General features: G+C 52.9%; 1 protein-coding gene across 8 annotated transcripts in view; it reads left to right on the top strand.

Moving 5' to 3' along the window:
* The window catches only part of LOC105494964 (fatty-acid amide hydrolase 1), a 62,194-nt gene that overhangs the window by 34,112 nt on the left and 585 nt on the right, over positions 1-27,497 (top strand). For 3 of the 8 annotated variants that reach the window (XM_071093691.1, XM_071093698.1, XM_071093696.1), the window contains exons 7-19: positions 16,614-16,727; positions 19,606-19,740; positions 19,972-20,105; positions 20,183-20,389; positions 20,633-20,673; positions 20,833-20,957; positions 22,691-22,816; positions 23,332-23,429; positions 24,632-24,731; positions 25,047-25,087; positions 25,842-25,881; positions 26,374-26,482; positions 27,311-27,456. In XM_071093691.1, coding sequence (XP_070949792.1) covers positions 16,614-16,727; positions 19,606-19,740; positions 19,972-20,105; positions 20,183-20,389; positions 20,633-20,673; positions 20,833-20,957; positions 22,691-22,816; positions 23,332-23,429; positions 24,632-24,731; positions 25,047-25,087; positions 25,842-25,881; positions 26,374-26,482; positions 27,311-27,456 — 1,416 coding nt within the window. Of the gene's footprint in view, positions 1-4,718; positions 4,827-7,494; positions 7,730-16,613; positions 16,728-19,605; positions 19,741-19,971; positions 20,106-20,182; positions 20,390-20,465; positions 20,548-20,632; positions 20,674-20,832; positions 20,958-21,129; positions 21,303-22,690; positions 22,817-23,331; positions 23,430-24,631; positions 24,732-25,046; positions 25,088-25,841; positions 25,882-26,373; positions 26,483-27,310; positions 27,457-27,497 lie in introns of those variants that run through there. The other 5 variants (XM_011764058.3, XR_011621345.1, XM_071093701.1 and 2 more) reach the window with 5 other exon arrangements.

Genomic DNA, 27,497 nt, shown 5'->3' with positions numbered 1-27,497 from the left:
CAAATGGGCTAAGCAGGCTTTGGCTTTTCTCCACATGATTTCTAGTCCTCCAGCAGGCTAGCTTGGGCTTTTTCTCATGGCAGTGGCAGGGTTCCAGGAGAGAGAAACAAAACAGTTCTCTTACAGCCTGGGCTAAGAAGTAGCACAAAATTCCTTCCACTACTTTCCATTAGTTAAAGTAAATCACAAAGATTTGCATGGATAGGGAAATAGACTCTACTCCTGGGGAGAGGAGTTACAAAATCACTTTGCAGAAAGCACAGATACAAGGGGTCCTGGATTATTGGGGTCATTTATGTTATCAACTTAGCACAGGAGACAAACTCTCCCCAAACTCAGAGGAGGGTGTAGGGGTTGGTAGGGGGCCCAGATATCTGCATTCAAAGTCCTGACAGTGCTTTGTAAATTGTCAGCACCCCAGGCAGTGCTTCTGAGTGTGGAATCCTCTCTCCTATGTGGGGCTGTGAGTTTCTGCCTTAGTCCAGTCATGTGGCAATATCAAAATACTTGAGAAGGGCCGGGTGCAGTGGCTCACACCTGTGATCCCAGCACTTTTGGAGGCCGAGGTGGGCAGATCACGAGGTCAAGAGATCTAGACCATCCTGGTCAACGTGGTGAAACCCCGTCTCTACTAAAAATACGGAAATTAGCTGGGTGTGGTGGCGTGCGCCCATAATACCAGCTACTCAGGAGGCTGAGGCAGGAGAATTGCTTGAACTTGGGAGGCAGAGGTTGCAGTGAGCTGAGATCGCATCACTGCACTCCAGCCTGGGCAACTGAGTGAGACTTTGTCTCAAAAATAAACAAAAAACAAACAAACATAAACAAAAACAACTTGAGAATGGGTAATTTATAAAGAGTAGAACATTTATTTCTTACAGTTCTAGAGGCTGGGAGGTCTAAGGTCAAGGCACTGGCAGATTTGGTGTCTGGGGACAGCTTGCTCGTTGCTTTATAGATGGTGCCTTATGACTGAGTTGTCCCATGGCAGAACAGAAGGGGAAAGGGGCTGTGAACAGCTACCTCATACCTCTTTTATAAGGTCTTTAATCCTATTCATGAGGCCAGGGCCCGTTTGATCTAATCACCTCCCCAAAAAGCTCCACCTTCTAATACCATTACCTTGGTGATCAGGTTTCAGTAGGAATTTTGAGGGACACATACACTCAAATCATAGCAGTTCCTTAGAGCAGGACTGCATCCTCCCCTTTAGTAGGCCCCTGGGAAAGGCTCACAGAAGAGAAAGGAAATGGAGAAGCAGAGCATTTGCTGCTCCTACCCCTGGAACAAAGACAGACTTCACACCCTCTGGAATCTGAGAAGTTCCCTTCCCTTCTTCTCTCCCTTGGACAGCCGTGCCCCCACCTCAGAGGGAGCCAGGGAAGGTATTACCTGTCTTCCCACTCAACAGCTGAAGACATATAAGAATAACTTACCGTCACCAGGTGACTGCCGATGCTGGCAGGGAAACTTACCAGGGTCTGCTAGAGGGGCTGTGGGCAGCAGTAACTCTTCCATGAACTGACGGCAGGTTATGGCTCACAGAATGAAGTGGTGTTACCTTCTGGAAAACACAGGTGGAACCCTGGAAACCCACGCCCATTGGATCTTTGAATCCACCTGCTCTTCTAGTCCATGACCTCAGCTTCCAGCTTGCCTCTCCCAACCCTCCTCCATATTGCCTTCCCAAAATACTGGTTGGATTGCATACATCTCTGCTTAAAATAAAGTGAGCTAGTATTTACTGAACACTTACAGTGGATGAGGTGCTGTTCCAAGCTCTTTGCTTGGATTAACTTGCTTAGTGTTCACAGCAATTCTGTGACATTGTCACCAGTGTTATCCCCATTTTACAGATAAGGAAACTGAGGCACAAGAGGTTAAAGTGGCTTACTCCAGGTTACACAGTAAGTGGCAGAGTTAGGATTTGAACTCAGGCAGTCTGGTTCCTGAGCTTGCGATTCTCAAGCCATAAAACCCTTCTCTGTAGGCCTCTATTTTTCTAATAAGTAATAACAACAACAATAATAATAATGATTAACATGCATAGATTTTTTACTATGCATATGCTAGGCCCTGTTCTGGCTGTGTTACATGTATTAACTCATTTGATTTTTATAATAGTACTAGAGCATTTGCTGTGGGGGGAGGGGGTACTATTATTACCATTATTTGACAGGTAAGGAAATGGGGACACAGAGAGTCACACAACAAGGATGGGTTACTAGCCAGCCCTACTCTAGAGCCAAGCTCTAAAATACTTGCTCTAAACCATATGCCATCTTTCTTCTCCCAAAGACTGTCCCCAACACAGTCCAAGGGCCCAGAATCCAAGGCCCTCTGGGTTATGCAGCATGATCTCTGCATTTCCACCAAAGCCTGTCTTGGTCTATGCACATCTTTTTTCTTCCCACTCAGGCCAGATTTTCAGTCTAGTGTTTGTTGAAGTTTCCCTAGCGCACAGCATATAGTAGCAGGGGTCAGTGGATGTCGGTTGAATTGAACCACTGGATGGCAGAAGGGTCTCTGGATCCTCTCTCACAGGAACAAAGTGGCCACTCACTGTGACTTGAACATTAGAATCAGTCCAGGACTTGGTGCACTGGCCTCCAAACCCACTCCTAACCCCTAGACCCTTTTTGTAAATTAAATCATATTTAATATGCCCCCAGGGAGCTTTCTGCTTAGAGAAGCCATCATTTCAGCAAACACGAGTGAATGCTTTGTAACTGGAGTCCCGAAAGTAGCAAATCTTGGCCCTACTCACAACACGTTACAAACTTGGTAATTAAGCCTCAGGAATGGCCAGTGTTTCTCTAGGGCTATATATTATTTTCCCTTTGGGAAGGAGAGAGGGTCTGGAAAAATGCTTCTCGTTTTGCAAAAGGAAGAACTGAGTTACCCAAAGTCACCCAACAAATGAAGGGTGAATTGAGGGCTAGAATCCCATTCTTTTACTCAGGAAATGGGGTGAGGTGACCTCATAAGAACCACTTCAGATTGCTGTTTCTATCATCAGCACCTGTCAGCTCTCTTTTTCTAGGGAAACTGAGGTCTAGGGACTTGAAACTTGTAAAGGGTCATCAGTGCTGAGTAGGAACAGAGGCCCTCCATCCTCACTGAAGACAGAAACACAAGGATTTGGGACCTTGCTTAACATACTCAGGAGCCTGACTCAAGGCCCTCAGGCTGGGATTCTTCCAGTAACAACCAAGTCTCTCCATAGGTGGGCCTTTCACTCTCATTCATAATCCTTTATGGAGGGCCTACTAAGTGCCAGGCAGTGTTGCTAACAATCCTGAAAGGCAGGTATCATAATTAGCCCCCTTAGATAAGTAAAGGCACAGATTCAGAGAGGTAAAAACAACCAGGATCCAAGACTGCAGCCCCTCCCCATGTTTCAGGAGACAGTGTTTCCTGGCACAAAGCACTTACCTGTGCCCCATCATACTTTAAGTAAACAAGTCAGGACAAATAGGGCCACAATGCAATGAAAAAAGCTACATGTCAACCCAAAGATACACATATTCTAAACTTTTACGACTCATTTCCAGGGGCAGTAATGATGGTGCTGATGGATGGGGAAGAGCTCTGGCTTCCGGCTTCCCAGTGGAATCCCCACCCATTCAGCCACCTGTGTAACCCACAAAAGTTACTTTATTTTTATTTTTTAAATACTTAATTTATAAATATCAGTTCTATGGGACACAAGTTATTTAATGCCATTTGTCTTCAGTTACCTCATCAGTAATATGAGCATAAAAATGCTTTTTTTTTGAGACACAGTCTCACTCTGTTGCCCAGGCTGGAGTGTAGTGGTGTGATCTCAGCTCACTGCAACCTCCCCCTCCCAGGTTTAAGCGATTCTCCTGCCTCAGCCTCCCAAGTAGCTGGGATTACAGGCACAAGCCACCACGCCCAGCTAATTTTTGTATTTTTTGTAGAGACAGGGTTTCACCATGTTGGTCAGGCTGGTCTTGAACTCCTGACCTCAGGTGATCTGCCTGTCTTGGCCTCCAAAAGTACTAGAATTACAGGTGTGAGCCACCGTGCTCAGCCAAAAATGCTTTTCTCATAAAGTTTTTGGGAGAACAACTGAGATAAAGCATGTAAAGTTCTGTGAGAGAGGCCAGGACAGCAGTAGGGAGGCTGTGTGTGTGTGTGTCTGTGTCCATGTAATTCATTTCCCTTTGAAGGGGGCCAGGTACCCAGACTCTCCCATGGTCTGGCATTCCTTCTGCTTCTTGGATGTAAAATCCAGAAGTGCCCAGGACTTTTGCTTCTTGGAGGTAAAATCCAGAAGTGCCCAGGACTGGGACAGGGTGACCCTGGGGAGGCCAGTCTGCAGGAAGTGGCTGAGCCAAAGGACAAATAATGGGTGGATTGGGCTGTGACGAAGAGCCTGGGTGAGAGACCCGGGGTCCCGGGTTTGGGAAAAAGGAGGGGCGGGGGTGGATACCCTAGAGACTCTTCCTGTGTCTGTCCTGGGTTGGCACACCAGAAGCCCTGTGCTGGGGAGAGGCGGGCGCCCTGTGGTGCATGACCAGCCTCCTGGGTCTCCAGGAAAGATGCTGCTACAGGGTTTCTGGAGGTTAAAGAGGTCCGTGAACCCAATCTGTCGCTGCTCCCAGTCTTGTTGGCTGGTGTTATGAATAAAGTGCTGGTGCCACAAAATAAATAGCACTTGCATATAAAATTTTCTTTTTTTTTCTTCTCAGCAAGGCAATTTACTTCAGGTCAGGAGTACTGAATACCCATTGTGTCTTTTCCCCTCAATTACCCGGGAGGAACCATCTATCGTCCTGTCCTGAAGGGAGTTCCTCTTAGGTCTGGTCGGACCTTTGCATGGTAATTAATTAAGATTTAGATCCCCTGTTAGGAAACCTGCTGGGTTAAGAGAATTTTCAGTGGTTAATGTTAAATCATTTTTTTCTAACAGAATAGCCTCATACTTGAAGGTTCTAGAGTCAGTAAGCTATCTTTTTTTTTTTTTTCCTTTTGACTTAGGATAGTTCTGACCTGATGAGGTGTGCTCACACAGTGAGGTTTCCTCTGAAAGTTATTTTTCTACTTTCTTCTGTTAGCAAAGCAGTTGCTGCTACAGATTGAATGCATTTGGGCCATCTGCGGGTTACTGGGTTAAGGAGTTTTGATTAGGGAGGTTATAGGTTGTCAGTGGCCTCAGTGCTTTGGGGCTACACCCTTGTTTACACTGACAACAAGGTGGTATTGGAGTGTTATAGGGTCATGGAGAAGACTTTCAATTATCAATTATATGTCTTAAATTTACCCTGGCTTTTAAAGGAATAGGGTACACTGTTTTCTCTTTACTACTTCTCTCTCTCTCTCTCTCTGACTCTCTGTCTCTCTCTTTCTCTCTCTTACTCCCTCTGTCTCTCTCTCTCTGCCTCTCTCTCTCTCTCTTTGACTCTCTCTTTCTCTTCAACCTCCTCTCCCAGTTTCTCTTTCCCCTCTGCTGGTCTTTCCCTGCCTCTGCCAGCTGCTTATGCTGTTGTTCTCCCCTCTCCTTCCCCTTCCCCTAGGGAAGGGACCATCAGGAGTGGAGCTACTTTTTCTTCCCCTGAGAAGAAAGGAAAGGGGAGTTCTGAATATTTTTCTTACTACTGGAGGTTTGTGTGAGGTTTGACCCCCTGAAATTTGTGGAAGGCTCAACCCCTCAAACCAGGGGTGTCTTGCCTCACCTGCCCCAGAAGGCTGAACCCCTCATATCAGAGGGTGTCTTGCCTTGCTGCCCTGGAAGGCTCAACCCCTCAAACCAGGGGGTGTATTGTCTTGCTGCCCTGGAAGGTTGACCAAAAGAGGTCAACTACTTCTATCTCTCTCTTACTACTTCTATCCCTTCCCCCCTCTGAAGGTCCCTTGCATACTTCCCACTCATGTTGTCCTCTCTGGCTGCTCCCCCAAGGGAGAATTAGGTCCCTATTAGCAGTGGCATTCTGGTGTAAATCCCATGGCAGGATCCTTCCTAAGCCATATGAGGTAGCTACGGAACAGTGGAGAGGACCCACTCACTCCATCCAGCAGTAGGACTTGTCACCATCCACATGGACAACACTGCAAGTAGGGTTGTTTGTGATCATTCATGCACACACACATTTAGCCTTCCAGAATTTGACCACCAAGGAAGTACTTTACCAGCTCCTGCGGCTTCTCCTTCCTTGGTCTGCGCAGAGTCATCGTGGCAGTGTGTGAGGATCCTTTACCCTAGGTTGCCTGCTGGTTTGTTTCCGAGTTGCTGAGAGCTCACTGAGTGAGTCCTGATTTCTCACCCCTGAGGCCGTCACAAGAGGGTGGGTCATGCCTCCACATGAGAGAGAACCGGAGACCACCCCCAGAGGGGAATGTAATCACCGGCAAGCCCCCAAATTGTTATAAATAAAGTTTCAGTGCCACAAAAGAAATAGCACTAGAATATAACATTTTCTTTATTTTTCTTCTCAGCAAGGCAATTTACTTCTATAGAAGGGTGCGCCCTCACAGATGGAGCAATAGTGAGCGCACACCTGGACAAAGGCATGGAAGGGGGGTTCTTATGCCTGACCCACGTGACTGCTGCTGCTGTGTCCTTTCCCTGTTGGCTAGGGTTAGACCTATAGGCTAAACTAATTCCGACTGGCTAATTTAAAGAGAGTGACAAGGTGAGTGGTTTGGCGGGAAAAATGGTTATGGCAGAGCAGGAAATCAGAATGAGTCAGGGTGAAGAATGAGTCAGGGAGGAACAGGTAACCAAAAAACGTTGCTTTATGAGGAAGTTCAGTTTAAAAGTAGAAGACAGGCCGGGTGTGGTGGCTCATGCCTGTAATCCCAGCACTTTGGGAGGCCAAGGCGGGTGGATCACGAGGTCAGGAGATCCACACCATCCTGGCTAACACAGTGAAACGCCCTCTCTACTAAAAATACAAAAATTAGCCAGGCGTAGCGGCGGGCGCCTGTAGTCCTAGCTACTCGGGAGGCTGAGGCAGGAGAATGGCGTGAACCTGGGAGGCGGACCTTGCAGTGAGCTGAGATAGCGCCACTGCACTCCAGCCTGGGCTACAGAGCCAGACTCCCTCTTAAAAAAAAAAAAAAAAAAAAAAAGAAGGCAAACAATTGAACATACTGACATATTGATTCTTTGAAGAGAAATTTAGAACTCATATCTAACAGCTGGCGTGTCTGGCAGGGGGCTCCGGCTGGGGCACAGTCTTGAGCATTTGGGGCTCTGGGGTGCTCAGGGCAGAGGCTGGGCCGGGGCTGTGGCGCCCAACCGGGGCTAAACTCAAGCTTGGGAGGTCGCCCACGCGAAACAGTAGCCCTTCCTGACCCGCCTACTCGGCTTGGCCCGGAGCAGGACGTCGCTGGGGGCCATGCCAGGCGGGCCGCCTCTGACAGCCGCTGGCGCGCTCCGCCGCCCCTCCCGCGCAGGCGGGCGTGGGATCCCGGCTGATCCAGTCCGGGTTTTGCGGCGGAGCTGGCGGGCCGCGCGTGCGGCGGCTTCAACTGTCGTCTTAGGCAGCAGCAGGCTACGGGGATCATGGGGCAGTACGAGCTGTGGGCCGCGTTGCCTGGCGCCTCCGGGGTCGCCCTGGCCTGCTGCTTCGTGGCGGCGGCCGTGGCCCTGCGCTGGTCCGGGCGCCGGGCAGCGCGGGGCGCGGTGGCCCGGGCGAGACAGAGGCAGCGAGCGTGCCTGGAGAACATGGACAAGGCGGCGCAGCGCTTCCGGCTCCAGGTGACTGCCTGAGAGTGGTGGGGTGGGCGCGGCCTGAGGGTACACGCAGCAGCACTTTCAGCCGCCAGACCCGCGGAGGGACAGGGTGGCGGGCGGGCAGAGCAGATGTGTAGCTTTCCAGAATCTCTCCTCGCCCTAAGATATTCCGCACTTTCTAAGCCAGGTAGAGCCAGGGGGAGGAAAGGAAACGATAGTGTCAAGGCAGGTCGTGGAAGAGGCCTTCCCCTCACTGGGTCAAAGAGGAGTTTTGCTTTGTGCCAAAGAATCTTACTGCCTATTGGAATGCGAAAACCCAAGCGTGACAACCAGTAGGATGCTAGGGGTTGAGGACTTTGGAATCGCAGAGTGTAATGGCCAAGGGAATCTGGAGAGCTTAGAGGTGTTTTTTTTTTTGTTTTTTGTTTGTTTGTTTGTTTGTTTGTTTTTTTGAGGCGGAGTCTCGCTCCGACTCCCAGGCAAGAGTGCAGTGGCGCGATCTCGGCTCGCTGCAACTTCTGCCTCCCGGGTTCAAGCGATTCTCCTGCCTCAGCATCCCCAGTAGCTGGGATTACAGGGGCCCGCCACTATGCCCGGCTAATTTTTGCATTTTTAGTAGAGACTGGGTTTCACCATGTTGGCCAGGCTGGTCTCGAATGCCTGACCTCAGTTGATACACCTGCCTCGGCCTCCCAAAGTGTTGGGACTATAGGCTTGAGCCACCGCGCCCGGCCGAGTTTTCAAGCTTCTTGATTTGTGCATTTGGATCCTAAGAGGGAGCCGGACAGAAACTTGCCAAGTGCACAGGGAGATCTTGGCAAAGCCAGGCTAGAAGGGAAGTCTCTCTGGCTTCTGCTGCCGGCCTGTGGTGTCCAACCCCTGGCAAACCCTTTCCATGAGCAGGTTCAGTTCCAGCCCTCCCTGGGTGGTCTGTCAACAAACTTTTCTTCTTCCTGCACTGTCTCTGGATCACCTCAGTATGTGGGTTTTGGGGCGTGGAAGGGCCTGGCTGAGGGTTTGGAAGACGTGGCTTGAAGAGGGGCTTTTCCTCTGGATGTGTGAAGCACAGACCCCAGTTAAAGCCAACATGCTGAACTCTGGGAAGTGGTGTTATGTGCTGAGAGAGGGAGGGCTTGCTGTGTGTGGGACCTGACAGGTGGGAAGGCTTTCCAGGTTGGGAACTGCAGGATTCAGGAGGGTGTGCCTGGGTGGGAGACAGAAAGAGTCACAGAAAATTGTGTTCAGCAGATGTTCTGCAAGTGATTTTTGATTTGGGGCAGAGCTGGAACTAGAACCTAGGTCCCTGGCTGCACTCTTCAGCCACACTTTCATGAAGAGGAACAGGAGAGAGATATGACGAAGGCACCCTTGCATGCCAGCCCAGGGTGTAGCCTTGCATTGAAGGGGGCCAGCCCCTCCACACCTGTGGGTATTTCTCGTCAGGTGGGACGAGAGACTGAGAAAAGAAATAAGACACAGAGACAAAGTATAGAGAAAGAACAGTGGGCCCAGGGGACCCGCGCTCAGCACACGGAGGACCCGCGCCGGCACTGGTCTCTGAGTTCCCTCAGTATTTATCGATCACTACCTCTACCATCTTGGTGAGGGGGATGTGGCAGGACTATAGGGTAATGGTGGGGAGAGGGTCAGCAGGAAAACATGTGAGCAAAGGACTCTGTGTCATAAATAAGGAAAAGTTCTGTGCCTTGATGTGCATGTAGGCCAGATTTATGCTTGACTTTACACAAGCATCTCAGTGCAGTAAAGAGCAGTATTGCTGCCAGTATGTCTCACCTCCAGCCATAAGGCGGTTTTCTCCTATCACAGTAAATAGAATGTATGATTGGGTTTTACACCCAGACATTCCATTCCCAGGGACGGGCAGGAGACAGATGCCTTCCTCTATCTCAACTGCACAGAGGCCTTCCTCTTTCACTAATCCTCCTCAGCACAGACCCTTTACGGGTGTCGGGCTGGGGTACGGTCAGGTCTTTCCCTTCCCACGAGGCTGTATCTCAGGCTGTCTCAGTGGGGAGAAACCTTGGACAATACCTGGCTTTCTTGGGCAGAGGTCCCTGTGGCCTTCCGCAGTGCATTGTACCCCTGGGTACTTGAGATTAGAGAATGGCAATGACTTTTACCAAGCATACTGCCTTCAAACACTTTTTTAACAAAGCGCATCCTGCACAGCCCTAAATCCATTAAAGCTTGAGTCAACACAGCACATGTTTCTGCGAGCACAGGGTTGGGGCTAGGGTTACAGATTAACAGCATCTCAAGGCAGAAGAATTTCTCTTAGTACAGAACAAAATGGAGTTTTTTATGTCTACTTCTTTTTACATAGACACAGAAACAGTCTGATCTCTTTCTTTTCCCCACACGTGTTGTGGTTTTGGCTGGCTGTAATGTATGAATTTACTCCAAACCATCCCTGGGGCAAAGATATATCATATTTATTTGGTAAGATAAAAAATATATCTGGTTCCAGCCTCCACTCACCAAGCTGGCTGAAAACTCCACCATCAGTCCATTTTTAGGGTTTCTTAGTGGGAGGGCCCTGATGGTCAACCCAAATTGGCCATCTCCCCTACACAAGCACAGGTTCTTCGCTGTCTAGTTCCCCTCTCTGGCTGGGCTCTGGAGGCCCTCCTTAGAGATCCTCCTGTTTATCCCTGGCTCTGTGCAGCCAGCTGAGTTCTGCCAGCTCCAAGAGCGGCGTGGGCAGCACTAGCAGGGATATGCTCACAGTTCTTGCCTGCAGAACTCCCCTCCTGGTTCCAAGGAATCCACCTGGCTAGCAGGGGTGTGGGATGGTAGCAGGATGGGTCTTCCTGCACTTCAACTCCAAACAGCAGCATCTGTATGGTTTTCCTCTGGAGCAACTGCTCTTCATTATTTTTACAAGCAGATTATTCCAGACAGAAGTTTTGGCTCTGAAACTTGGCTCTTTCAGGAGGAGAAGCGGAAAATTACCTTTTGGGTTTCCAATGACTGTGGTTTTGAGTAATCAGCAAAGGGGCGGGGTCCTGATTGACAATAGCTTTGTAGGCTTTGAAGGAGGAGTAAGATTTTTTGTTTTGTTTTTTTGTATTTTGTTTTTTTGTTTTTTGAGACGGAGTCTTGCTCTGTCGCCCAGGCTGGAGTGCAATGGTGCGATCTCGGCTCACTGCAACCTCCACCTCCCAGGTTCAAGCGATTCTCCTGCCTCAGCCTCCCAAGTAGCTGGGATTACAGGCGTCTGCCACTATGGCTGGCTAATTTTTGTATTTTTAGTAGAGGCAGAGCTTCATCATGTTGGCCATGGCTGGTCTCGAACTCCTGACCTCAGGATCCACCTGCCTCAGCCTCCCAAAGTGCTGGAATTACAGGCATGAGCCACCGCGCCTGGCCAATGCCAGGCTGATTTCTGTAGTTTTAGTACAAATGGTTTCGTCATGTTGGCCAGGCTGGTCTTGAACTCTTTTTTTTTGAGATGGATTCTCACTTTGTTGCCCAGGCTGGAGTGTACTGGTGCAATCTCGGCTCACTGCAAGCTCTGCCTCCTGGGTTCAAGTGATTCTCCTGCCTCAGCCTCCTTGGGTAGCTGGGACTACAGGTGCCTGCCACTACATCAGCTAATTTTTGCATTTTTAGTAGAGACAGGGTTTCACCATGTTGGCTAGGCTGGTCTCGAACTCCTGACCTCAGGTGATCTGCCTGCCTCGGCCTCCCAAAGTGGTGGAATTACAGGTGTGAGCCACCACTCCCGGATTCTTAGCTGTGTCCAAGGAGGACACAGCTGGATGAGGGGATACCTAAACACCTGCATTTTCACAAAATAGTTCACCTCTCTCTAAACTCTTGGGCAACTCTAGAGAAAGGTGTGTTTCTGGTAATTCTGTTGACCCATTTTTTTCCCCACCCTGTCCCCTGAATAAGTTTTGGTATCTTTTTCTAGACTGAAGAGAAGGACCACCATCAATAGAATAGTATAGCTGGGAGAGACATCACAGAACACCTATTTATGCCCTTATGCCTTTGTATATGCACTTTTGTTTTACCCTGAAAGTTTTTTCCCACATCTCTTACAACCCGCTTATCAATCACGCTGGCACTGTGGTTCAGCGGAGAAAACAACACAGATGGAGGAGGGGCAATGCCCCCTAAGTGATTGGTAGAGTATCCCTCTCTTGAAAAATTGTGCATGCAGGTGGCCACAGGTTTAGACGTTACCTGTATACTATACTTCCCTGCATTCTCCACAAAATCAGGTTTCCACATGTTCACCGATTGGCCTCCTGGAGGTGCAGACTTACTTTGGTGTCTAGGAGAAAATGTCTCAGCTGCCTGACACTAGTTGAAGATTTAAAAATAGCTGTTAGCAACTGTGTCATTAACTGTCAACGGGGAAGAACATAGGAAAGAATGAAAATGTGTGCTGAGCAGGGAGGGGAGCATGTTGATAGGTGCTAGCTGCCATGCACAGGGACTCTGTGGGCACCTTGTTCACTACAAGGTGATGGTGATGGGAGATGGTGACCGGACTGTCGGGTGGCAATTATCCCAGGGTGGTGAATGCTCTGCTGATTTCGACATCCTTCTCCATACTCTTAGGCATTTTAGAAAACACAGTGAACCTATATTTATATGAGAACAAAAATAAAGCAAAAATTTAATTTTCATTGTGAGATGGGAAAGTCAAGATGCAGTACTGTGTGTATAGTATGATTCCTGGCCGGGCGCGGTGGCTCAAGCCTGTAATCCCAGCACTTTGGGAGGCTGAGACGGGCGGATCACAAGGTCAGGAGATCGAGACCATCCTGGCTAACACGGCGAAACCCCGTCTCTACTAAAAACACAAAAAATTAGCCGGGCGAGGTGGCGGCGCCTGTGGTCCCAGCTACTCGGGAGGCTGAGGCAGGAGAATGGCGGGAACCCGGGAGGCGGAGCTTGCAGTGAGCTGAGATCTGGCCACTGCACTCCAGCCTGGGCAACAGAGCGAGACTCCGTCTCAAAAAAAAAAAAAAAAAAAAAAAAGTATGATTCCTTTGTGCAAAAAGGAATATATATATAGACAACTGTTGACATGGTGGGTTTTTCATAAATATTTTCTTTTCCTGTAAGATTACACCAGAAACTGTTAATTATAGTTTTCCTTTATAGAGGAGGGACTGTGCAAGGGGAAGCAGGGGTGGAGGGAGTGCTCACTTTTCATTTTGTATACCTTTAAAAAATATATCAAGAGGATTATCTGGTGTGTTTGGGGAGAAATCTTGAACCCATTTTTTTCTTCTTTGTAGCTCCCTGTGTTAGAAAAAAAATCCAAACTAAGTGTTGTATCAGTTCAGTGAATTCAGGGAAGTGCTCCTGATACTGAGGACATCAGGGGCAGAGGCTGTGGCATGTGCTTGGAGAGGGCGGGCGCCAGGCTCTGGGGTGTGGGGGGTGGAAGGGGGCAGTGGTCCCTGGGTGGGGAGAGGTGCACAGGAGTCTGAGAGGAACACAGCTTGGAAGCACCTCCTGGAATATGCTCTGGAGCCTGTGGTGTGATGAGATGGGGATTTGAAGGGGAGAGGCAAGGCCTGGTTGGATTTTGCACTGTGTGGCCATCAAGGGAAGTGTGGGCTGGAGGGGCAGGACCTGGGCAGGGCAGCAGTTGGGTGGCCCCGTGTGACCTAGGTGATAAGGATGAGTCTGAGGCCTGGTGAGGGCCTTGGTTGAGGGGATGGAAAGGTGACCATTTTTCAGAGCTACTTAGCTTGGTGACTGGATGCAGGTGGGGGTGAAAGGGAGGCACCAGAAGGACACCTGTTTCCTTTCCTGAACATCTGGATGAATGGCGTGGCCTCCCCTGAGTACAGGGTACAGGATACACAAGGAGGAGATGGTTGAAAGTCGGGCAGGTAAGCCGGGCACGGTGGCTCAAGCCTGTAATCCCAGCACTTTGGGAGGCCAAGACGGGCGGATCACAAGGTCAGGAGATCGAGACCATCCTGGCTAACACGGTGAAACCCCGTCTCTACTAAAAAATACAAAAAACTAGCCGGGCGAGGTGGCGGGCGCCTGTGGTCCCAGCTACTCCGGAGGCTGAGGCAGGAGAATGGCCTAAACCCGGGAGGTGGAGCTTGCAGTGAGCTGAGATCCGGCCACTGCACTCCAGCCTGGGCGACAGAGCCAGACTCAGTCTCAAAAAAAAAAAAAAAAAAAAAGAAAGTCGGGCAGGTGAAGAGCTTAGAGGAAGGACAGGGAAGGTGGACAGGTGACAGGAATAGCCCAGTGAGCTGGTTTGGGCTCCATTGCCTCAGGCTGGGTAGGGGATCTGGGGGATATGGGATGGGTGGAGAGCCTGGAGTCAGAGGTGCATAGGGGAGGAGTGGAAGCCAGGGTAGGGGAGGAGGGTAAGAGGGGAGGGGAGGAGGGGAAGGGTAGAGGGGAGGAGGGGAAGCCGGGGAGGGAAGAAAGGGAAGGGTAGAGGGGAGGAGGGGAAGCCAGGGGAGGGGAGGAGGGGATGGGTAAAGGGGAGGAGGGGAAATGGGGGAGGGAAGGAGAGGAAGTAGGGAGGGGAGGAGGGGAAGCAGGCCAGGGGAGGAGGGGGAGGAGGGGGAGGGGAGGAGTAGAAGCAGGGCTTGGGGGGTGGGAGGAGTGGAAGCAGGAGGAGGGGAGGCCCTCTCCCAGAATCAGAGAGGGAAGAGAAGGTACCCAGAGCTCTGTCTCTCCCCACATCTGGCATCTTCTTATCCTTCAAATCACAGCTGACACGTGGCTTCTTCAGATAGGCCTGCCCACCCTAAGTCAGTGCCCTGTCATTTTTGTCACAGCACTCCATTTCTCTGCTGTCTCACATGTATCATGCATGATCTATCTATTATTTAATTTGTTTATTTTCTTGAATGTAGTCTCTGAAAAGGGACCATGTCTGTCTTGGTTACCTCTAGATGCATAGCCCCTAACCTGGTCCTTGCCATACAGTAGATTTCTGGAACATGTTTGTTGACTCACTACATAAATGAGTGACAGAAGCAGTAGCAGAGAAGCAGGAGGGAAACCAGGAGAGTGTAGTGTCTCCAGGTCCAGGAAGAATTGAAGAGAGCAGGCGTGTGGCCTCAGTACTTTCGAAGGTCTCAGTGATATGGAGTAAGATAAAGAGGCAAGTATCTGTTGAGTTTAGCAACAAGGAAGTCTCTGGTGACCTTGACAAGAGCAGGGGAGGGTGGGGTGAGATATGGTGGCTATGACTCAGTGTTTTTTATTTTTTATTTTTATTTTTTTGAGACTGAGTTTTGCTCTTGTCGCCCAGGCTGGAGTGCAGTGGCGTGATCTCGGCTCACTGCAACCTCCGCCTCTTGGGTTCAAGCGATTCTCCTGCCTCAGCCTCCCGAGTAGGTGGGATTACAAGTGTGCACCACCACACCCGGCTAATTCTTGTATTTTTAGTAGACACGCGGAGTTTCACCACGTTGGCCAGGCTGGTCTTGAACTCCTGACCTCAAGTGATCCATCCACCTCGGCCTCCCAAAGTGCCGGGATTACAGGAAAGAGCCCGCCTGGCCAACTCAGTGTTTACTCACTCAGTGTACCCTTGAGGAGAGGCCGTGCGCGGTGGCTCACACCTGTAATCCCAGCACTTGGGGAGGCCAAGGTGGGGGCAGATCACTTGAGGTCAGGAGTTCGAGTCCAGCCTGGCCAACATGGCTAAACCCTGTCGCTATTAAAAATACAAAAAATTAGCCAGGCATGGTGGCAGGTGCTACTCGGAGGCTGAGGCAGGAGAATTGGTTGAATCCAGGAGGTGGAGGTTGCAGTGAACCAAAATCACACCACTGCACTCCAGCCTGGGTGATGGAGCAAGACTCTATCTCAAAAAAATAAATAAATTATTGAAACAAACAGACAAAAACAAACCCAATGCCCTGGGGAAGGAGGAAGGAGGAACTGGATGGGTGTTTGCAGTCAGGCTGACCCCAGAGACTCTGGGAGCCCTTGAGGCCTGGCAGACAGAGGTCTGCCTGCGTTTGCCCAAATGTGCCTCCTCCTGGGGAGAGCTCCTCCCTCTCCATCCTTCCCATGTGCCACCCACTCACCACACTCTGTTTTATTGTCTTTATTTCTCATTGTCTAAAACCTCATCTGTTTGCCTGTCATCTGCTCACCCCGCCCCCGCCCTGTGTGAGCTCACTTGGACATGCCTTCTTGTTCATGGCTGAACCTCAGCCTAATGTGGTGCTGGGTATGGAGCAGGCGCCTAACACACATCTGTGGAATGAATGTGGAAACCCTCCCTTTTGGGGTGTGGCCTTCAGTCACAGACCCAGCCTCCCAACATGGGGTCTTCTTGTTTTTGCCCTTCCCTGCTAGAGGTTGGCAACCCCCTGGGCAGTGTTCAGAGCTGCTCTGTGGGTGTGGGGATGGCATGGGGTCAGGTGCAGGTGGATGGCTGGCGGGCAAGAAGGCACCTGTCTCTGAGCCTCAGTTTATCTGTGTAATGGGAATGGCAGTAAGACTTAATCAAAACATGGATGACATCAGCGTGGTGCTTGGCACACAGAAGGCAGCCACTGCTGGTGTATATTTGTAGTGGTTTAATCATCAGTCTGGAGCTAGCTAGGCACAGTAGCATGTGCCTGTAGTTCCAGCTACTGGGGAGGCTGAAGTGGGAGGATCGCTTGAGCCCAGGAGTTCGAGTCTAGCCTGGGCAACACAGCCAGACCCTGTCTCTAAGGGGGAAAAAAAATACCTGGGCAGGTTGGCTCGCTGGGCACCACTTCAACAGGCTTCTGGAGGAGATAGAGCTGTATTCTCTAGGGATGGCAAACAAGGGCCTGCTCAGGCTGGGCCATGCCAGAGCTGCTGGGGCATGGGCCACTGGTGTCTGCTACAGGCTCATGAGACTTCGGTGAGTAGGGGACTGATCCGAGTTTGTCCCCCACAGAACCCAGACCTGGACTCAGAGGCGCTGCTAGCCCTGCCCCTGCCTCAGCTGGTGCAGAAGTTACACAATAGAGAGCTCTCCCCTGAGGCCGTGCTCTTCACCTATGTGGGAAAGGTAAGGCCAGCCAAGGCCAGCTCCTCCCTTTCCCCTCCCACTCTCTGCATAGGCTGTGGAGAAAACTTGGCCTGGAGTCAGTGAGAAAACCTGGCCTGGGAGTTAGTCCTGCTGGGTGCCATGGTGGAACCTACAGTGCCAGGGACTGCCAGGGAAGGAAGGAACCAGAGCGTGTGTATGTATGTGTGTGTGTGTCTGTGTGTGTGTGTGTGACACTGAGCATGCTGTCTTAGCTAGTAACCTGGCTTTTAGCCCAGACTTCCCTCTCCCTCCCGCCTCCACCCCATTGGTCAACAAGTCTCTGGTCTGTTCCCTTTTTTTTTTGAGAGGAGTTTCGCTCTTGTTGCTCAGGCTGGAGTTCAATGGCGCAATCTTGGCGCGCTGCAACCTCCACCGCCTGGGTTCAAGCAATTCTCCTGCCTCAGCCTCCCAAGTCTAGCTGGGATTACAGGCTTGGGCCACTACGCCAGGCTAATTAAAACATTTTTTTTGGCTGGGCGCGGTGGCTCAAGCCTGTAATCCCAGCACTTTGGGAGGCCGAGACGGGCGGATCACGAGGTCAGGAGATCGAGACCATCCTGGCTAACACGGTGAAACCCCGTCTCTACTAAAAAATACAAAAAACAAAAAATACAAAATCTCGGCTCACTGCAGCCTCCACCTCCCGGGTTCAAGTGATTCTTCTGCCTCAGCCTCCCGAGTAGCTGGGAGTACAGGCACCCGCCACCACATCCAGCTAATTTTTGTATTTTTAGTAGAGACAGGATTTCACCATGTTGGCCAGGATGGTCTGGAACTCCTGACCTCCAGTGATCCACCTGCCTCGGCCTCCGAAAGTGCTGGGGTTACAGCTGTGAGCCACTCTGCCCGGGCCCCGACTAATTTTTTGTATTTAGTAGAGACGGGGTTTCACCATGTTGATCAGGCTGGTCTCGAACTCCTGACCTCAGGTGATCCACCCGCCTCGGCCTCCCAAAGTGCTGGGATTACAGGTGTGAGCCACCATCCCCGGCCCCTTCTTTTTTTTGAGATGGGAGTCTCGCTCTGTCACCCAGGCTGGAGTGCAGTGGCATGTTCTTGGTTCACTACAACCTCCACCTCCCGGGTTCAAGTGATTATCATGCCTCAGCCTCCCGAGTAGCTGGGATTATAGACGTGCACCCCCATGCCTGGCTAATTTTTGTATTTTTATTTGGCTGGGCTGGTCTGGAACTCCTGACCTCAGGTGATCCTCTGAAAGTGCTGGGATTATAGGCGAGAGCCACCGCGCCTGGCCTGTTCTTTTACCCAGCCCTCTCCTATATCCATCCCCTTTGGCCACCCTGGCCTGCCACCACCATCTCCCTCCATTCCCAAGCACCATCCTCCTGGTCAGTGCCCTCTTGTGTCCCCAGCTCTTCAGGCCATCTCTTGTACTCCTCCTCTGTGTGTCGCATCACCTCTGGCCAAGGCCTTCTGGAGCTTGGGGTGTCAGCAGCTCTGCACTGGCTTGGGTGGGGCTCCTTTACCTGGAAGGCTGTTTCCCTCTTCTTTGCCCCTCTCTGTGCCATGGGCTCCCCTGGCTGAGCCTTCAGGGCTCAGAGCAGGAGGCACTGTCTTCCATTCGCCGCCTGAGGCAGAGTTTCCTCTTCCAGGTCTGCTCTCATTCTAACAGCACATTTCTCATCACAATGTCAGGCTTGTCTTCTCTATCTCTTTCCCATGTGGGGTCTTTGTGGACAGAGCTTATCTATTGGTCTTTGAACCTTAGTGCTCAACATGTTGCATCTCACATAATAAATGCTCAAGAAACGTGCTTGAAAAGAAAGGGAGGGAGGGAGGAAAGAGGGAGAGACAAATTGTGCTTTGTGAGTGTGGCCTGCATGATTTCTTGAAAGGGCGTGTGTGACCCCTAGGCAGGTGAATTGTCTGGGTGCAGTGTATGTGACAATGCTGTGGGGGCTGCAGCTGAGGGAGCGAGAGCATGCTGGGCTGGTGTCACTGAGAGGGGCACATACACAGTCTCAGCAGATGGTCTTGCTTCTTCCCTGTCAATGTCCCTGAAAAGGCTCCTGCCCTTCCTAGTTAATCTAGTCAATCTGGTTAGATTGGCCTTCTCTGTTCCTGCCTCGGGTACCCCAGGGACAGATTTTGCACATGCCCAAATATGGCAACACAGCCCACCCTGTTTCCCCCAGATGACCCCCAGGAGTAGGAGTATTTACTGAAAGCTGCATCCCACTCCGCCCTCACCTTTCCTTCTGTAGGACCCTGTGTGGTGTGGTTTGAGCATTGTAGGCAGATTTCCGCTATTCGCCTGTTCTTCCCTTTTGTCAAGCTCCTACTCCATGTAACTTGATTATCAAATTCAAGAGTTCCTGGGTAAGGGGAGGCTTGACTGGGCTACGTGTGGGGAAGGCGTGGGGTAGAGGAGAGAGTGCTGGGCTCCGGGAGGCGGGAGTCTGGTCTAGCCCTGCTCTGTGGCACCCTTCAGTGTGACCAGTGACGAGGGCTGCCCCTGTCTGGTTTCTGTCTGCCTCACTGGGCAGAGATGTGGCTTGGAGGAGGTGGGGGAGTGGCCAGTGATCATTTTCCTCCCAGCTCACCCCCTGTCTGGGGGGCATCTGAGGCCAGTATCTTGCTCCCTTGAGTGTCCTGGTTGTGCCCTGGTCCTGGTTGAAGGCCAGACACAGCCAGGATGAGACCTGGGCCAAATGTCACCAGTGAGGCAGATGCCGGGCCCTAGGTCATCCTCTGTGCCCCAGGCTCTGGGCCATGTTGCTGGTTCCCCTCTCCCTGGGTATACTTTAAAAGGCCAGTTCTATATGATGTATATTTCACCACAATGTTTTAAAAAGGCCAGCCTCCTTTTACCTTATATCTACTTCCCCTTCCTCAGGCCTGGGAGGTGAACAAAGGGACCAACTGTGTGACATCCTATCTGGCTGACTGTGAGACTCAGCTGTCCCAGGCCCCAAGGCAGGGCCTGCTCTATGGCGTCCCTGTGAGCCTCAAGGAGTGCTTCACCTACAAGGTATGCTCTGCCTCAGTGCCAGGCCTCCATTGTCGCCTCCATCCCTGCCAGCCTGCTTTGTATCTTGGATCATTTTGGGCCCTCAGAGGAGGTATTATGTCCAAAGGCCTTGCGAGGGGACACTGGTATACCTGTCTTGGCCTGTGTGACAGCTGTTAGAGTTGGCCCTGGGCTGCCCACGGGCTCTGACTCACAGGTCATGTCCCTTTTGGTGCCCATCCCTCCTCCCAGGGCCAGGACTCCACGCTGGGCTTGAGCCTGAACGAAGGGGCGCCGGCGGAGTGCGACAGTGTGGTGGTGCATGTGCTGAAGCTGCAGGGTGCCGTGCCCTTCGTGCACACCAATGTGCCCCAGTCCATGTTCAGGTTGGGTCTTGGGGCGGGGTAGGGCAGGGGCACCGGTCCCAGCATGACACGGGCTGACCCGTTCTTGCCTCCTCCAGCTATGACTGCAGTAACCCCCTCTTTGGCCAGACCGTGAACCCATGGAAGTCCTCCAAAAGCCCAGGGGGCTCCTCAGGGGGTGAAGGGGCCCTCATCGGGTCTGGAGGCTCTCCCCTGGGCTTAGGCACTGATATGGGAGGCAGCATCCGCTTCCCCTCCTCCTTCTGCGGCATCTGCGGCCTCAAGCCCACGGGGAACCGCCTCAGGTAGGGTGGGTGGAGGGCGCTTCTGGGCCCCTTGCTGTGTGACCTTGGCCTAGCTTCCAACCTCTCTGGGCTCCAGGCAGGGATTCGGTCTCCGGGGTTTTGCTGGGAGGAAGCATTACAGTACCACTGGCTGGGCATGGGTCCTAGTTTCCAAAGCGGTAAGTGTTCAGAACTGCTCTGTGGGTGTGGGCATGGCGGCGGGTGGCCGTTTCCTGTTTCCAGCGTCTTATGTTTCTTATCCAGCAAGAGTGGCCTGAAGGGCTGTGTCTATGGACAGGAGGCAGGTGAGGTCCATGGTGCTCTCCCCTAGGAGGGTGGGGGTCGGCCTGACCCGCTTGCACCCATGCTTCTCAGGTGGCAGGGCAGTGTCTGGCCCCCAGGCTGCTCAGGTCTGGATTCCTCCCTCCTTGTCTGCTTACTTCCCTCCCCTCTCTGCCTCACAGTGCGCCCCTCCGTGGGCCCCATGGCCCGGGACGTGGAGAGCCTGGCGCTGTGCCTGCGAGCCCTGCTGTGCGAGGACATGTTCCGCTTGGACCCCACTGTGCCTCCCTTGCCCTTCAGGGAAGAGGTGAGCAGGGCTGGGTGGGCATGAGTGTGGACTGCTGAACCTAGACAGCCACCCCAGGGCTTGGAGGCCCTGTCTCCTGAGAACCGTGCCCCAGGGCTCTGAGGCCAGGGCGGGTTGCTCCTCCACAGACGGCCACCAGATGGAGCCCTTGCCTGCATTTGGAAATCCACAGGCTTTCAAAGGCGCCCAGCCTCTGCTGCTGGCACCAGGGATGCAGGAATCACTTCCCAGCCCGCTGACCTTCAGCAAACAGAGGCCTTTCTAACAGTATTCCTGTCCACATTTTGGCGAGCAGCATGCCACGCTGCCTGCAGACCCCAGCTCATGTAGCCCGTTCTTGCCAGAGGTAGGCTGCGTGAGCCGGGGTCTGCAGGCAGCGTGGCGTGCTGCTCCCCAGAGTACCACCGCAACAGCCTGTTGCCGAGATAGGCTGGGTTTGTTGCTTTCTGTGGCGAGGCAGCACTGTCTTGCAAAGCCTTAGTAGCATCTCAGAGGGCAGGAAGGGTGGGGAGATCTGCTGAGATTTTGAAGTCTGGTTTAAGGTGGATCATTCAACATGGGGGTTGGTTAAGATTGGGTTGGGGTCATCATGTGATCGCCCATGTTAAGGATTGATGGGCATAGCAGGGTGTGGATTTTGAGGCGAGAGGTGTCAGCTGATGCTTCCTGTTGAAGAGTTGATGGGTGTTTCTGGAATGAATTGGAAGGTTATTTGTGCTTATGTGTGTTATTTGGAGGAGGTGGGGGAGTGGCCAGTGATCATCTTCCTCCCGGCTCATCCCTTGTTGCGGGGCATCTGAGACCACTATTTTGCTCTCTTGAGTGTTCTGGTTGTGCCCTGGTCCTGGTTCTCTCTTTCTCTGTTGGGGTCGAAGGCCAGAAACAGCCAGGTTGAGGCTGGGGCCAGATGTCCCCAGTGAGGCAGGTGCTGGGCCCTAGGTCATCCTCTGTGCCTACTCCAACACAGTGTTCAGGAGCTGTAAAGTTAGATTGGTGTAGACAGAGGAAGAGTGAAGTCACATTAATGTAGACAGTAAGCTGTGTGACGTAAGCCCCATTTCTCAGCAGTCCAGAGATTGTCTATCTTGTACAGACCTCTTGCCCTCGCCCCAGCCAAGGTTGCCTTGGAAAGGTTGAGGGTTTGTGGACAGGAAGGAGATTGGGCCTTGGTGTTTCTTGGGAGTGGGGCAGCAGGGCAGATCTGGGCTGGGTAGGGGGGCAGCAGGGCAGATCTGGGCTGGGTAGGGTGAACTCCCCCTCCTCAGGCAGAGGGAGATATTCTAACGGAACCCACAGCGATAGGCAGCTGCGAAGTCCTTCCTCGGAGAAGAGGAGGAGATGAGGTCCCTGTCTGGAAGTATGGAACAGTTTATCATGAGAGCCAGGACAGGTGGTGGAGAGCCTCAGCACAGAAGACAGCATGCCTGCATTCCAGACCTGTCTTGTCACTCTGCATTGGGTAGCTTTGGGCAAGTCCCAGTCCCACCTAATCTCCCTATTGAGAACTCAAGCCTCAGTTTCCTCATATGACCAGTAGGAATCCTTATCCTTGCTCTGCCCACCTGAGTCACTGTGAAGGTGTTTTATGAAAGGGTCAGATGCAGAAGGGGCTGGCCTCGCTGACTGCAGCCTTGCAGCTGTGTCTGGGGCTGAGTAGTTTCTCTGATCTCTAGGGCTCCTGCCTAGGGCTGTCTTCTCCTGACCTGCCCCTATCCCCTGTATTTTCCCTCCAGATCTACACCAGCTCTCAGCCCCTGCGTGTGGGGTACTATGAGACTGACAACTATACCATGCCCACCCCGGCCATGAAGCGGGCCGTGCTGGAGACCAAACAGAGCCTTGAGGCTGCGGGGCACACGGTATGACTGCAGGGTCCTAGAAGTACTGGCATCTCCTGTCCTCCTGGGAAGCCTTCCTGGTACCCATGACTACTCCATCCCTGGCATCCTGGCACTCTGATGGTGTTGTCATCAGGGTGAACTGAGGCCCTGTGGGACAAGTATATAGAGGGCTGATCAAGAGTATTGGAGGAGTGATTAAGGGAGAACTTCAGCCCTGTGCTGTGTGATGTGTGAGCACTGCATGCAGGGAGGCTCTTCAGCTGTAGGCAGTGGTGCACAGCTGTCCAGAGGCTCCCAGGGCCATGGGTTTTGGTCTGGTCATTTATACAACTTTATGTGTGGCTCCAGACTTCTCTCATGCTGTGCATTCCACAGTGAGTTTTCTTGGGTCAGTAAGGCTGCCTTTGTGGCTCTAGTGAGAGCTATCATGTGGGCAGAGTTGGTCCAATCCATCCTCAGGGCCACCCAGACAGCATGGGGATCATGGAGCCATTGGTTAGGTCAGGAGGCCTTACACCCCTCAATCCTTGCAGCTGGTTCCCTTCTTGCCAAGCAACATACCCCATGCTCTGGAGACCCTGTCAACAGGTGGGCTCTTCAGTGACGGTGGCCACACCTTCCTACAGAACTTGTGAGTGATAGTGGGCTCTGGGGTCTTGGTGGGATCAGAAAAGTAGGCAGACCCAGGGGGAGCAGCAGGGTGTGGTGATACCTGGATGGGCCTTAGCTGAATCCAACAAAGGCCTGATCACTCTGGGCCGGGACCTCGCTGTCCCTCCAGCTGGGCACACTGACCCTGGAGATCCCTTGCCAGGGTGCCAGCCCGAGGGGAGGAGGCTGGGTTGAATATCTGTGGCCTATCCTTGATCTGAGCTTGTTATGAGGTAGGAGGTGGGCAGGAGGTTGCCTCTCTGTTTGGGAAAGATTTGGGGCAAGGGCAAGATCCAGGCAGGAGGGTGGGGGCTTGGACTTGGGTGACTCCAGGCTCTGTCTGACTTGAGCCAAGTCTTCCTTTTGAGCAGGACCTCAGCTTTCTCTCCTGTAAAGTGGGTGAGTTGGACCAGGCTCCTTTTAAGGGACTTTGCAGAGCTCATTTTTAGGGAAGTTGGTTCCTCTGGGCTGTTTTTATCCTTAAAGGTTGTCAGGGGCAGAGGACAGGCCTGTGAAGGCCCCTCCTGGTGATATACCTCTGCTGGATGGACTGGAACCCTTCAGAACACAGTCCTCCTTCCTCCACTTCACCGATGGAGAACTTAGCCCTGCAGCCTGAAGCTTGGCCCTGCAGCTTCACTCAGTCAAGGGCCCAGCCTGTCAAGTTCCTTTTCTTCCCCTAGCAGCCAAGTGTGGTCCAGGCATCAGTGGAAGGGGTCAATCCTCACTCTGGCCCTGGGAATGAGTCCCCAGGATCAGCTGCCTGAGACCTTTCCCTGAGATCTTGAGCCAGAGATAGCCTCAGAGCCATGCTTCATGGGCAGCCCACCCTGGATTGCGCCACCTGTGCCTCCAGGCTGGCCTCCATGTCAAAGGGGAGGTACCCTCAGGGAGGCCTCATCAGGGAGACGTTGCCCTCAGTTCTTAGAGCTCTGAGCTGGGTTTGCTGGAGAGGGATACCCTGAGTCCTGCCTTGGGGAGCTCCCGTGGGTGTGGGTTGGAGCCCAGGCATCCCAAAGGATCAGTAGAAACAAACGGCATGTTTGGAAGGAGGGAGCCGAATCTGGTGAGGAGGAGGTGGACAGTATCCCTGCATAGAGAACGGGATTGCTGTGGGCCGGGTGAGCAAGCCGGGAAGGATGCGGGGATGGGAGTGCCTGGACCCAGCCTTTTGTTTCCCAGCAAAGGTGATTTCGTGGACTCTTGCCTGGGGGACCTGGTCTCAATTCTGAAGCTTCCCCAGTGGCTTAAAGGACTGCTGGCCTTCCTGGTGAAGCCTCTGGTGAGGGCACAAGGAGTAGAGGGGCTAGGATGACTGGGAGGAACCTAGGGCCTCCTATCACTTGATCCCCCATGGCCTTCCTCAGCCTCTCTTGGTTTGGTCAGGCATGGCCTCCTCTTCCCTCCAGTCCCCACCCAGATGGCTCTCCTCCCCTGTGCCCTGCGATCTTCAGCAAACCTGCGTGCTGAAAGGGGGGCTGACCTGGGCCCTGGGGGGAGGCATGGAGGGACAGGTCCCCAGTGGCTTGACCTGAAGAAGATTGACACCTGCCGTGGCCCAGAGCGGAGTCACCGACCCTGCATCTGTCCTGTGCAGCTCCCACGGCTGTCAGCTTTCCTCAGCAACATGAAGTCTCGGTGAGGGTTCTTCTGTGCCCAGCTGCTGCCCCTGCCTGTCCTGACCCGAGTCTGGGTCTGGGTAGTTTCTGACAGGAAAGGACTTGAGGGAAGTAGCCTCTGAGGCTGGAAGTGGCCCAGGCAGGGGGGCAACCTTTGTGGCCTTCAGGTGGGACTTTGAAGTTGTCTTGGCAAGGTCCAGTTCTGGCCGGAGAACAAAGGCCTGAGGGGGACAAGAGGATGGGGGAGTTGGAGGAGAGGAGGTTGACCTGGCTGGGGTGTGGGTGGAAAGGACCAGGAAGTGGGGGTTGGCCTGGGCTGGTGGTGGGGCACCTGGGAGAGATGCTGCTGTTAGAGATCTGAGCTGACCTGAGCTCTGCCAGGTCCTACTTGCCTCTTAGTGGCTTGGGCTGGAAAAGCAGGGTGTAAACTGCCCCATTTCAGGCCCTGACATCCCGTGGACTCACTCCTTCCCTCACCACCAGGCTTCAGGACTGGCGGCATCTATGGCCTCTCCTGTGTCCTGAGGGTAGCGAGGAATGAGGCCTGAGCTAGTCCTGGCTCTGCTGTGGAGTCACCAAGTGACAGCCTGTGCCCCTCTGGGGCCTGATTTTCTCATCCAGACAGTAGGGGTTTGAACTTCCCTCTCAGCTCCCATGGGGTTGTGAAGGGTCCACGGAGGGGTGAGATCTGGAGGGTTGGCAGTAGGGGTCTGATGTTGCTGATCTCCATGGCTGTGACCATGATGGCTGGTGACCACACTCCTTCTGCCCAGGTCGGCTGGAAAACTCTGGGAACTGCAGCATGAGATTGAGGTGAGACCAGAGCCTCTGGACTGGAGCAGGGTGCCGGGGGGAGGGTGGAGTTGGACAGGGCACCCACTAACAGGGTCTTGCGGCCACTGCCCCCACGGGGCTCCCAGACTGGCCTGTCGTCCCCCTTCCACTCCCTGGACCACCACTCGGGCCCAGCTCTGGGACCCTTACTTGCCCAGATGCCCATCCTTTGCGGCTGGGTCAGCCCAGGGCCCCTGTCCTGGCCGCCTTTTTGCCCCTCTGGAGCTGCCTGTGTGTGGCTCTGCCCCAGCAGGAAGAGGCATGTCCACAATTCATCCTGGAGGCGGAACGAGCGATGCCCTCTGAGAAGCAGCACCGCCTGCCCGGAGCACCTGTGTCCCACTGTGGCTCCTTTCAGATTCAGGGGGAGGTGCTGGGGCCAGAGCCACCCTAGCCACAGTCCCTGAGTTAGAGAGCCTGGGGGGGGGCCAGGTCTGCGTGCTTTCACCCAGTGCGCTGTGTCCCCCACAGGTGTACCGCAAAACTGTGATTGCCCAGTGGAGGGCGCTGGACCTGGATGTGCTGCTGACCCCTATGCTAGGCCCTGCTCTGGACTTGAATGCCCCAGGCAAGGCCACAGGTGAGGCCAGACACCCTCCCTGTCCCTTCTATGAATCTGGCCATGTGCCCTGCAGGGCTGCCAGGAAATGGAAGAAGAGGAGCCCTCGGGGAGGACCCTGCCCTTGCGGGGGCCCACAGTCTGGCTGGCTGGAGACATGGGAGTCATGTGGGATGCCCTGGCAGGGTTTGATTTTTCTATCATCAGCACTATTCAAGTTGGGGACCTTGAATTACGGAATCTAGTTTGGGGAGGTGGGGGTTTGAAGTCCAGGTGGGATTTAGATAAATCAAAAAAATAGGGGCCAGGCGCGGTGGCTCACACCTATAATCCCAGCACTTTGGGAGGCTGAGGCTGGAGGATCACTTGAGCCCAGGAGCTCAAGAGCAGTCCAGGCAACATAGTGAGGCCTCTGTTGCTACAAAAAATAGAAAGATAAGCCGGTTGTGGTTGCATGTTCCTGTAGTCCTGGCTACTCGGGGGGCTGAGGCGGGAGGATTGCTTGAGCCCAGGAGGTCGAGGCTGCAGTGATTTGTGATCACACTACTGCGCTCCAGCCTGGGTGACAGAGTGAGACTCTGTCTCAAAAAAGGAAGAGGAAAAGAAAACAGAAACAACATTCCCAGTGGGGAAAGTACATGGGCAAAGGCATGGGGCAAGCATCAGTGGGATGTCCAGCCTGGCCCTGAAATCTAAATTCCTGGGCTTTGTCACTCAGACCTCAGTCCTGGGAGAGAGCCTTTCTCTGGCTGTAGACACAGGGTGCCATTTCATACGAGGTTTGACTCAGGCCCAGAGCTGGCACTGAGATTCCTGGGGCCTGCTGCAGCTGCTTGTGTTGTGTTCCAGGGGCCGTCAGCTACACTATGCTCTACAACTGCCTGGACTTCCCTGCAGGGGTGGTGCCTGTCACCACAGTGACTGCTGAGGACGAGGCCCAGATGGAACATTACAGGGGCTACTTTGGGGATATCTGGGACAAGGTGCTGCAGAAGGTGAGGACTGGCCTGCCCCTCAGCTGAACTCACTCCCCACC

The sequence above is a fragment of the Macaca nemestrina genome, chromosome 1, assembly GCF_043159975.1.
Source record: "Macaca nemestrina isolate mMacNem1 chromosome 1, mMacNem.hap1, whole genome shotgun sequence".
Classification (NCBI taxonomy): Eukaryota; Metazoa; Chordata; class Mammalia; order Primates; family Cercopithecidae; genus Macaca; species Macaca nemestrina.
The sequence above is the reverse complement of the archived record's forward strand: the minus strand, read 5'-3'. Positions and strand labels throughout refer to the sequence as shown.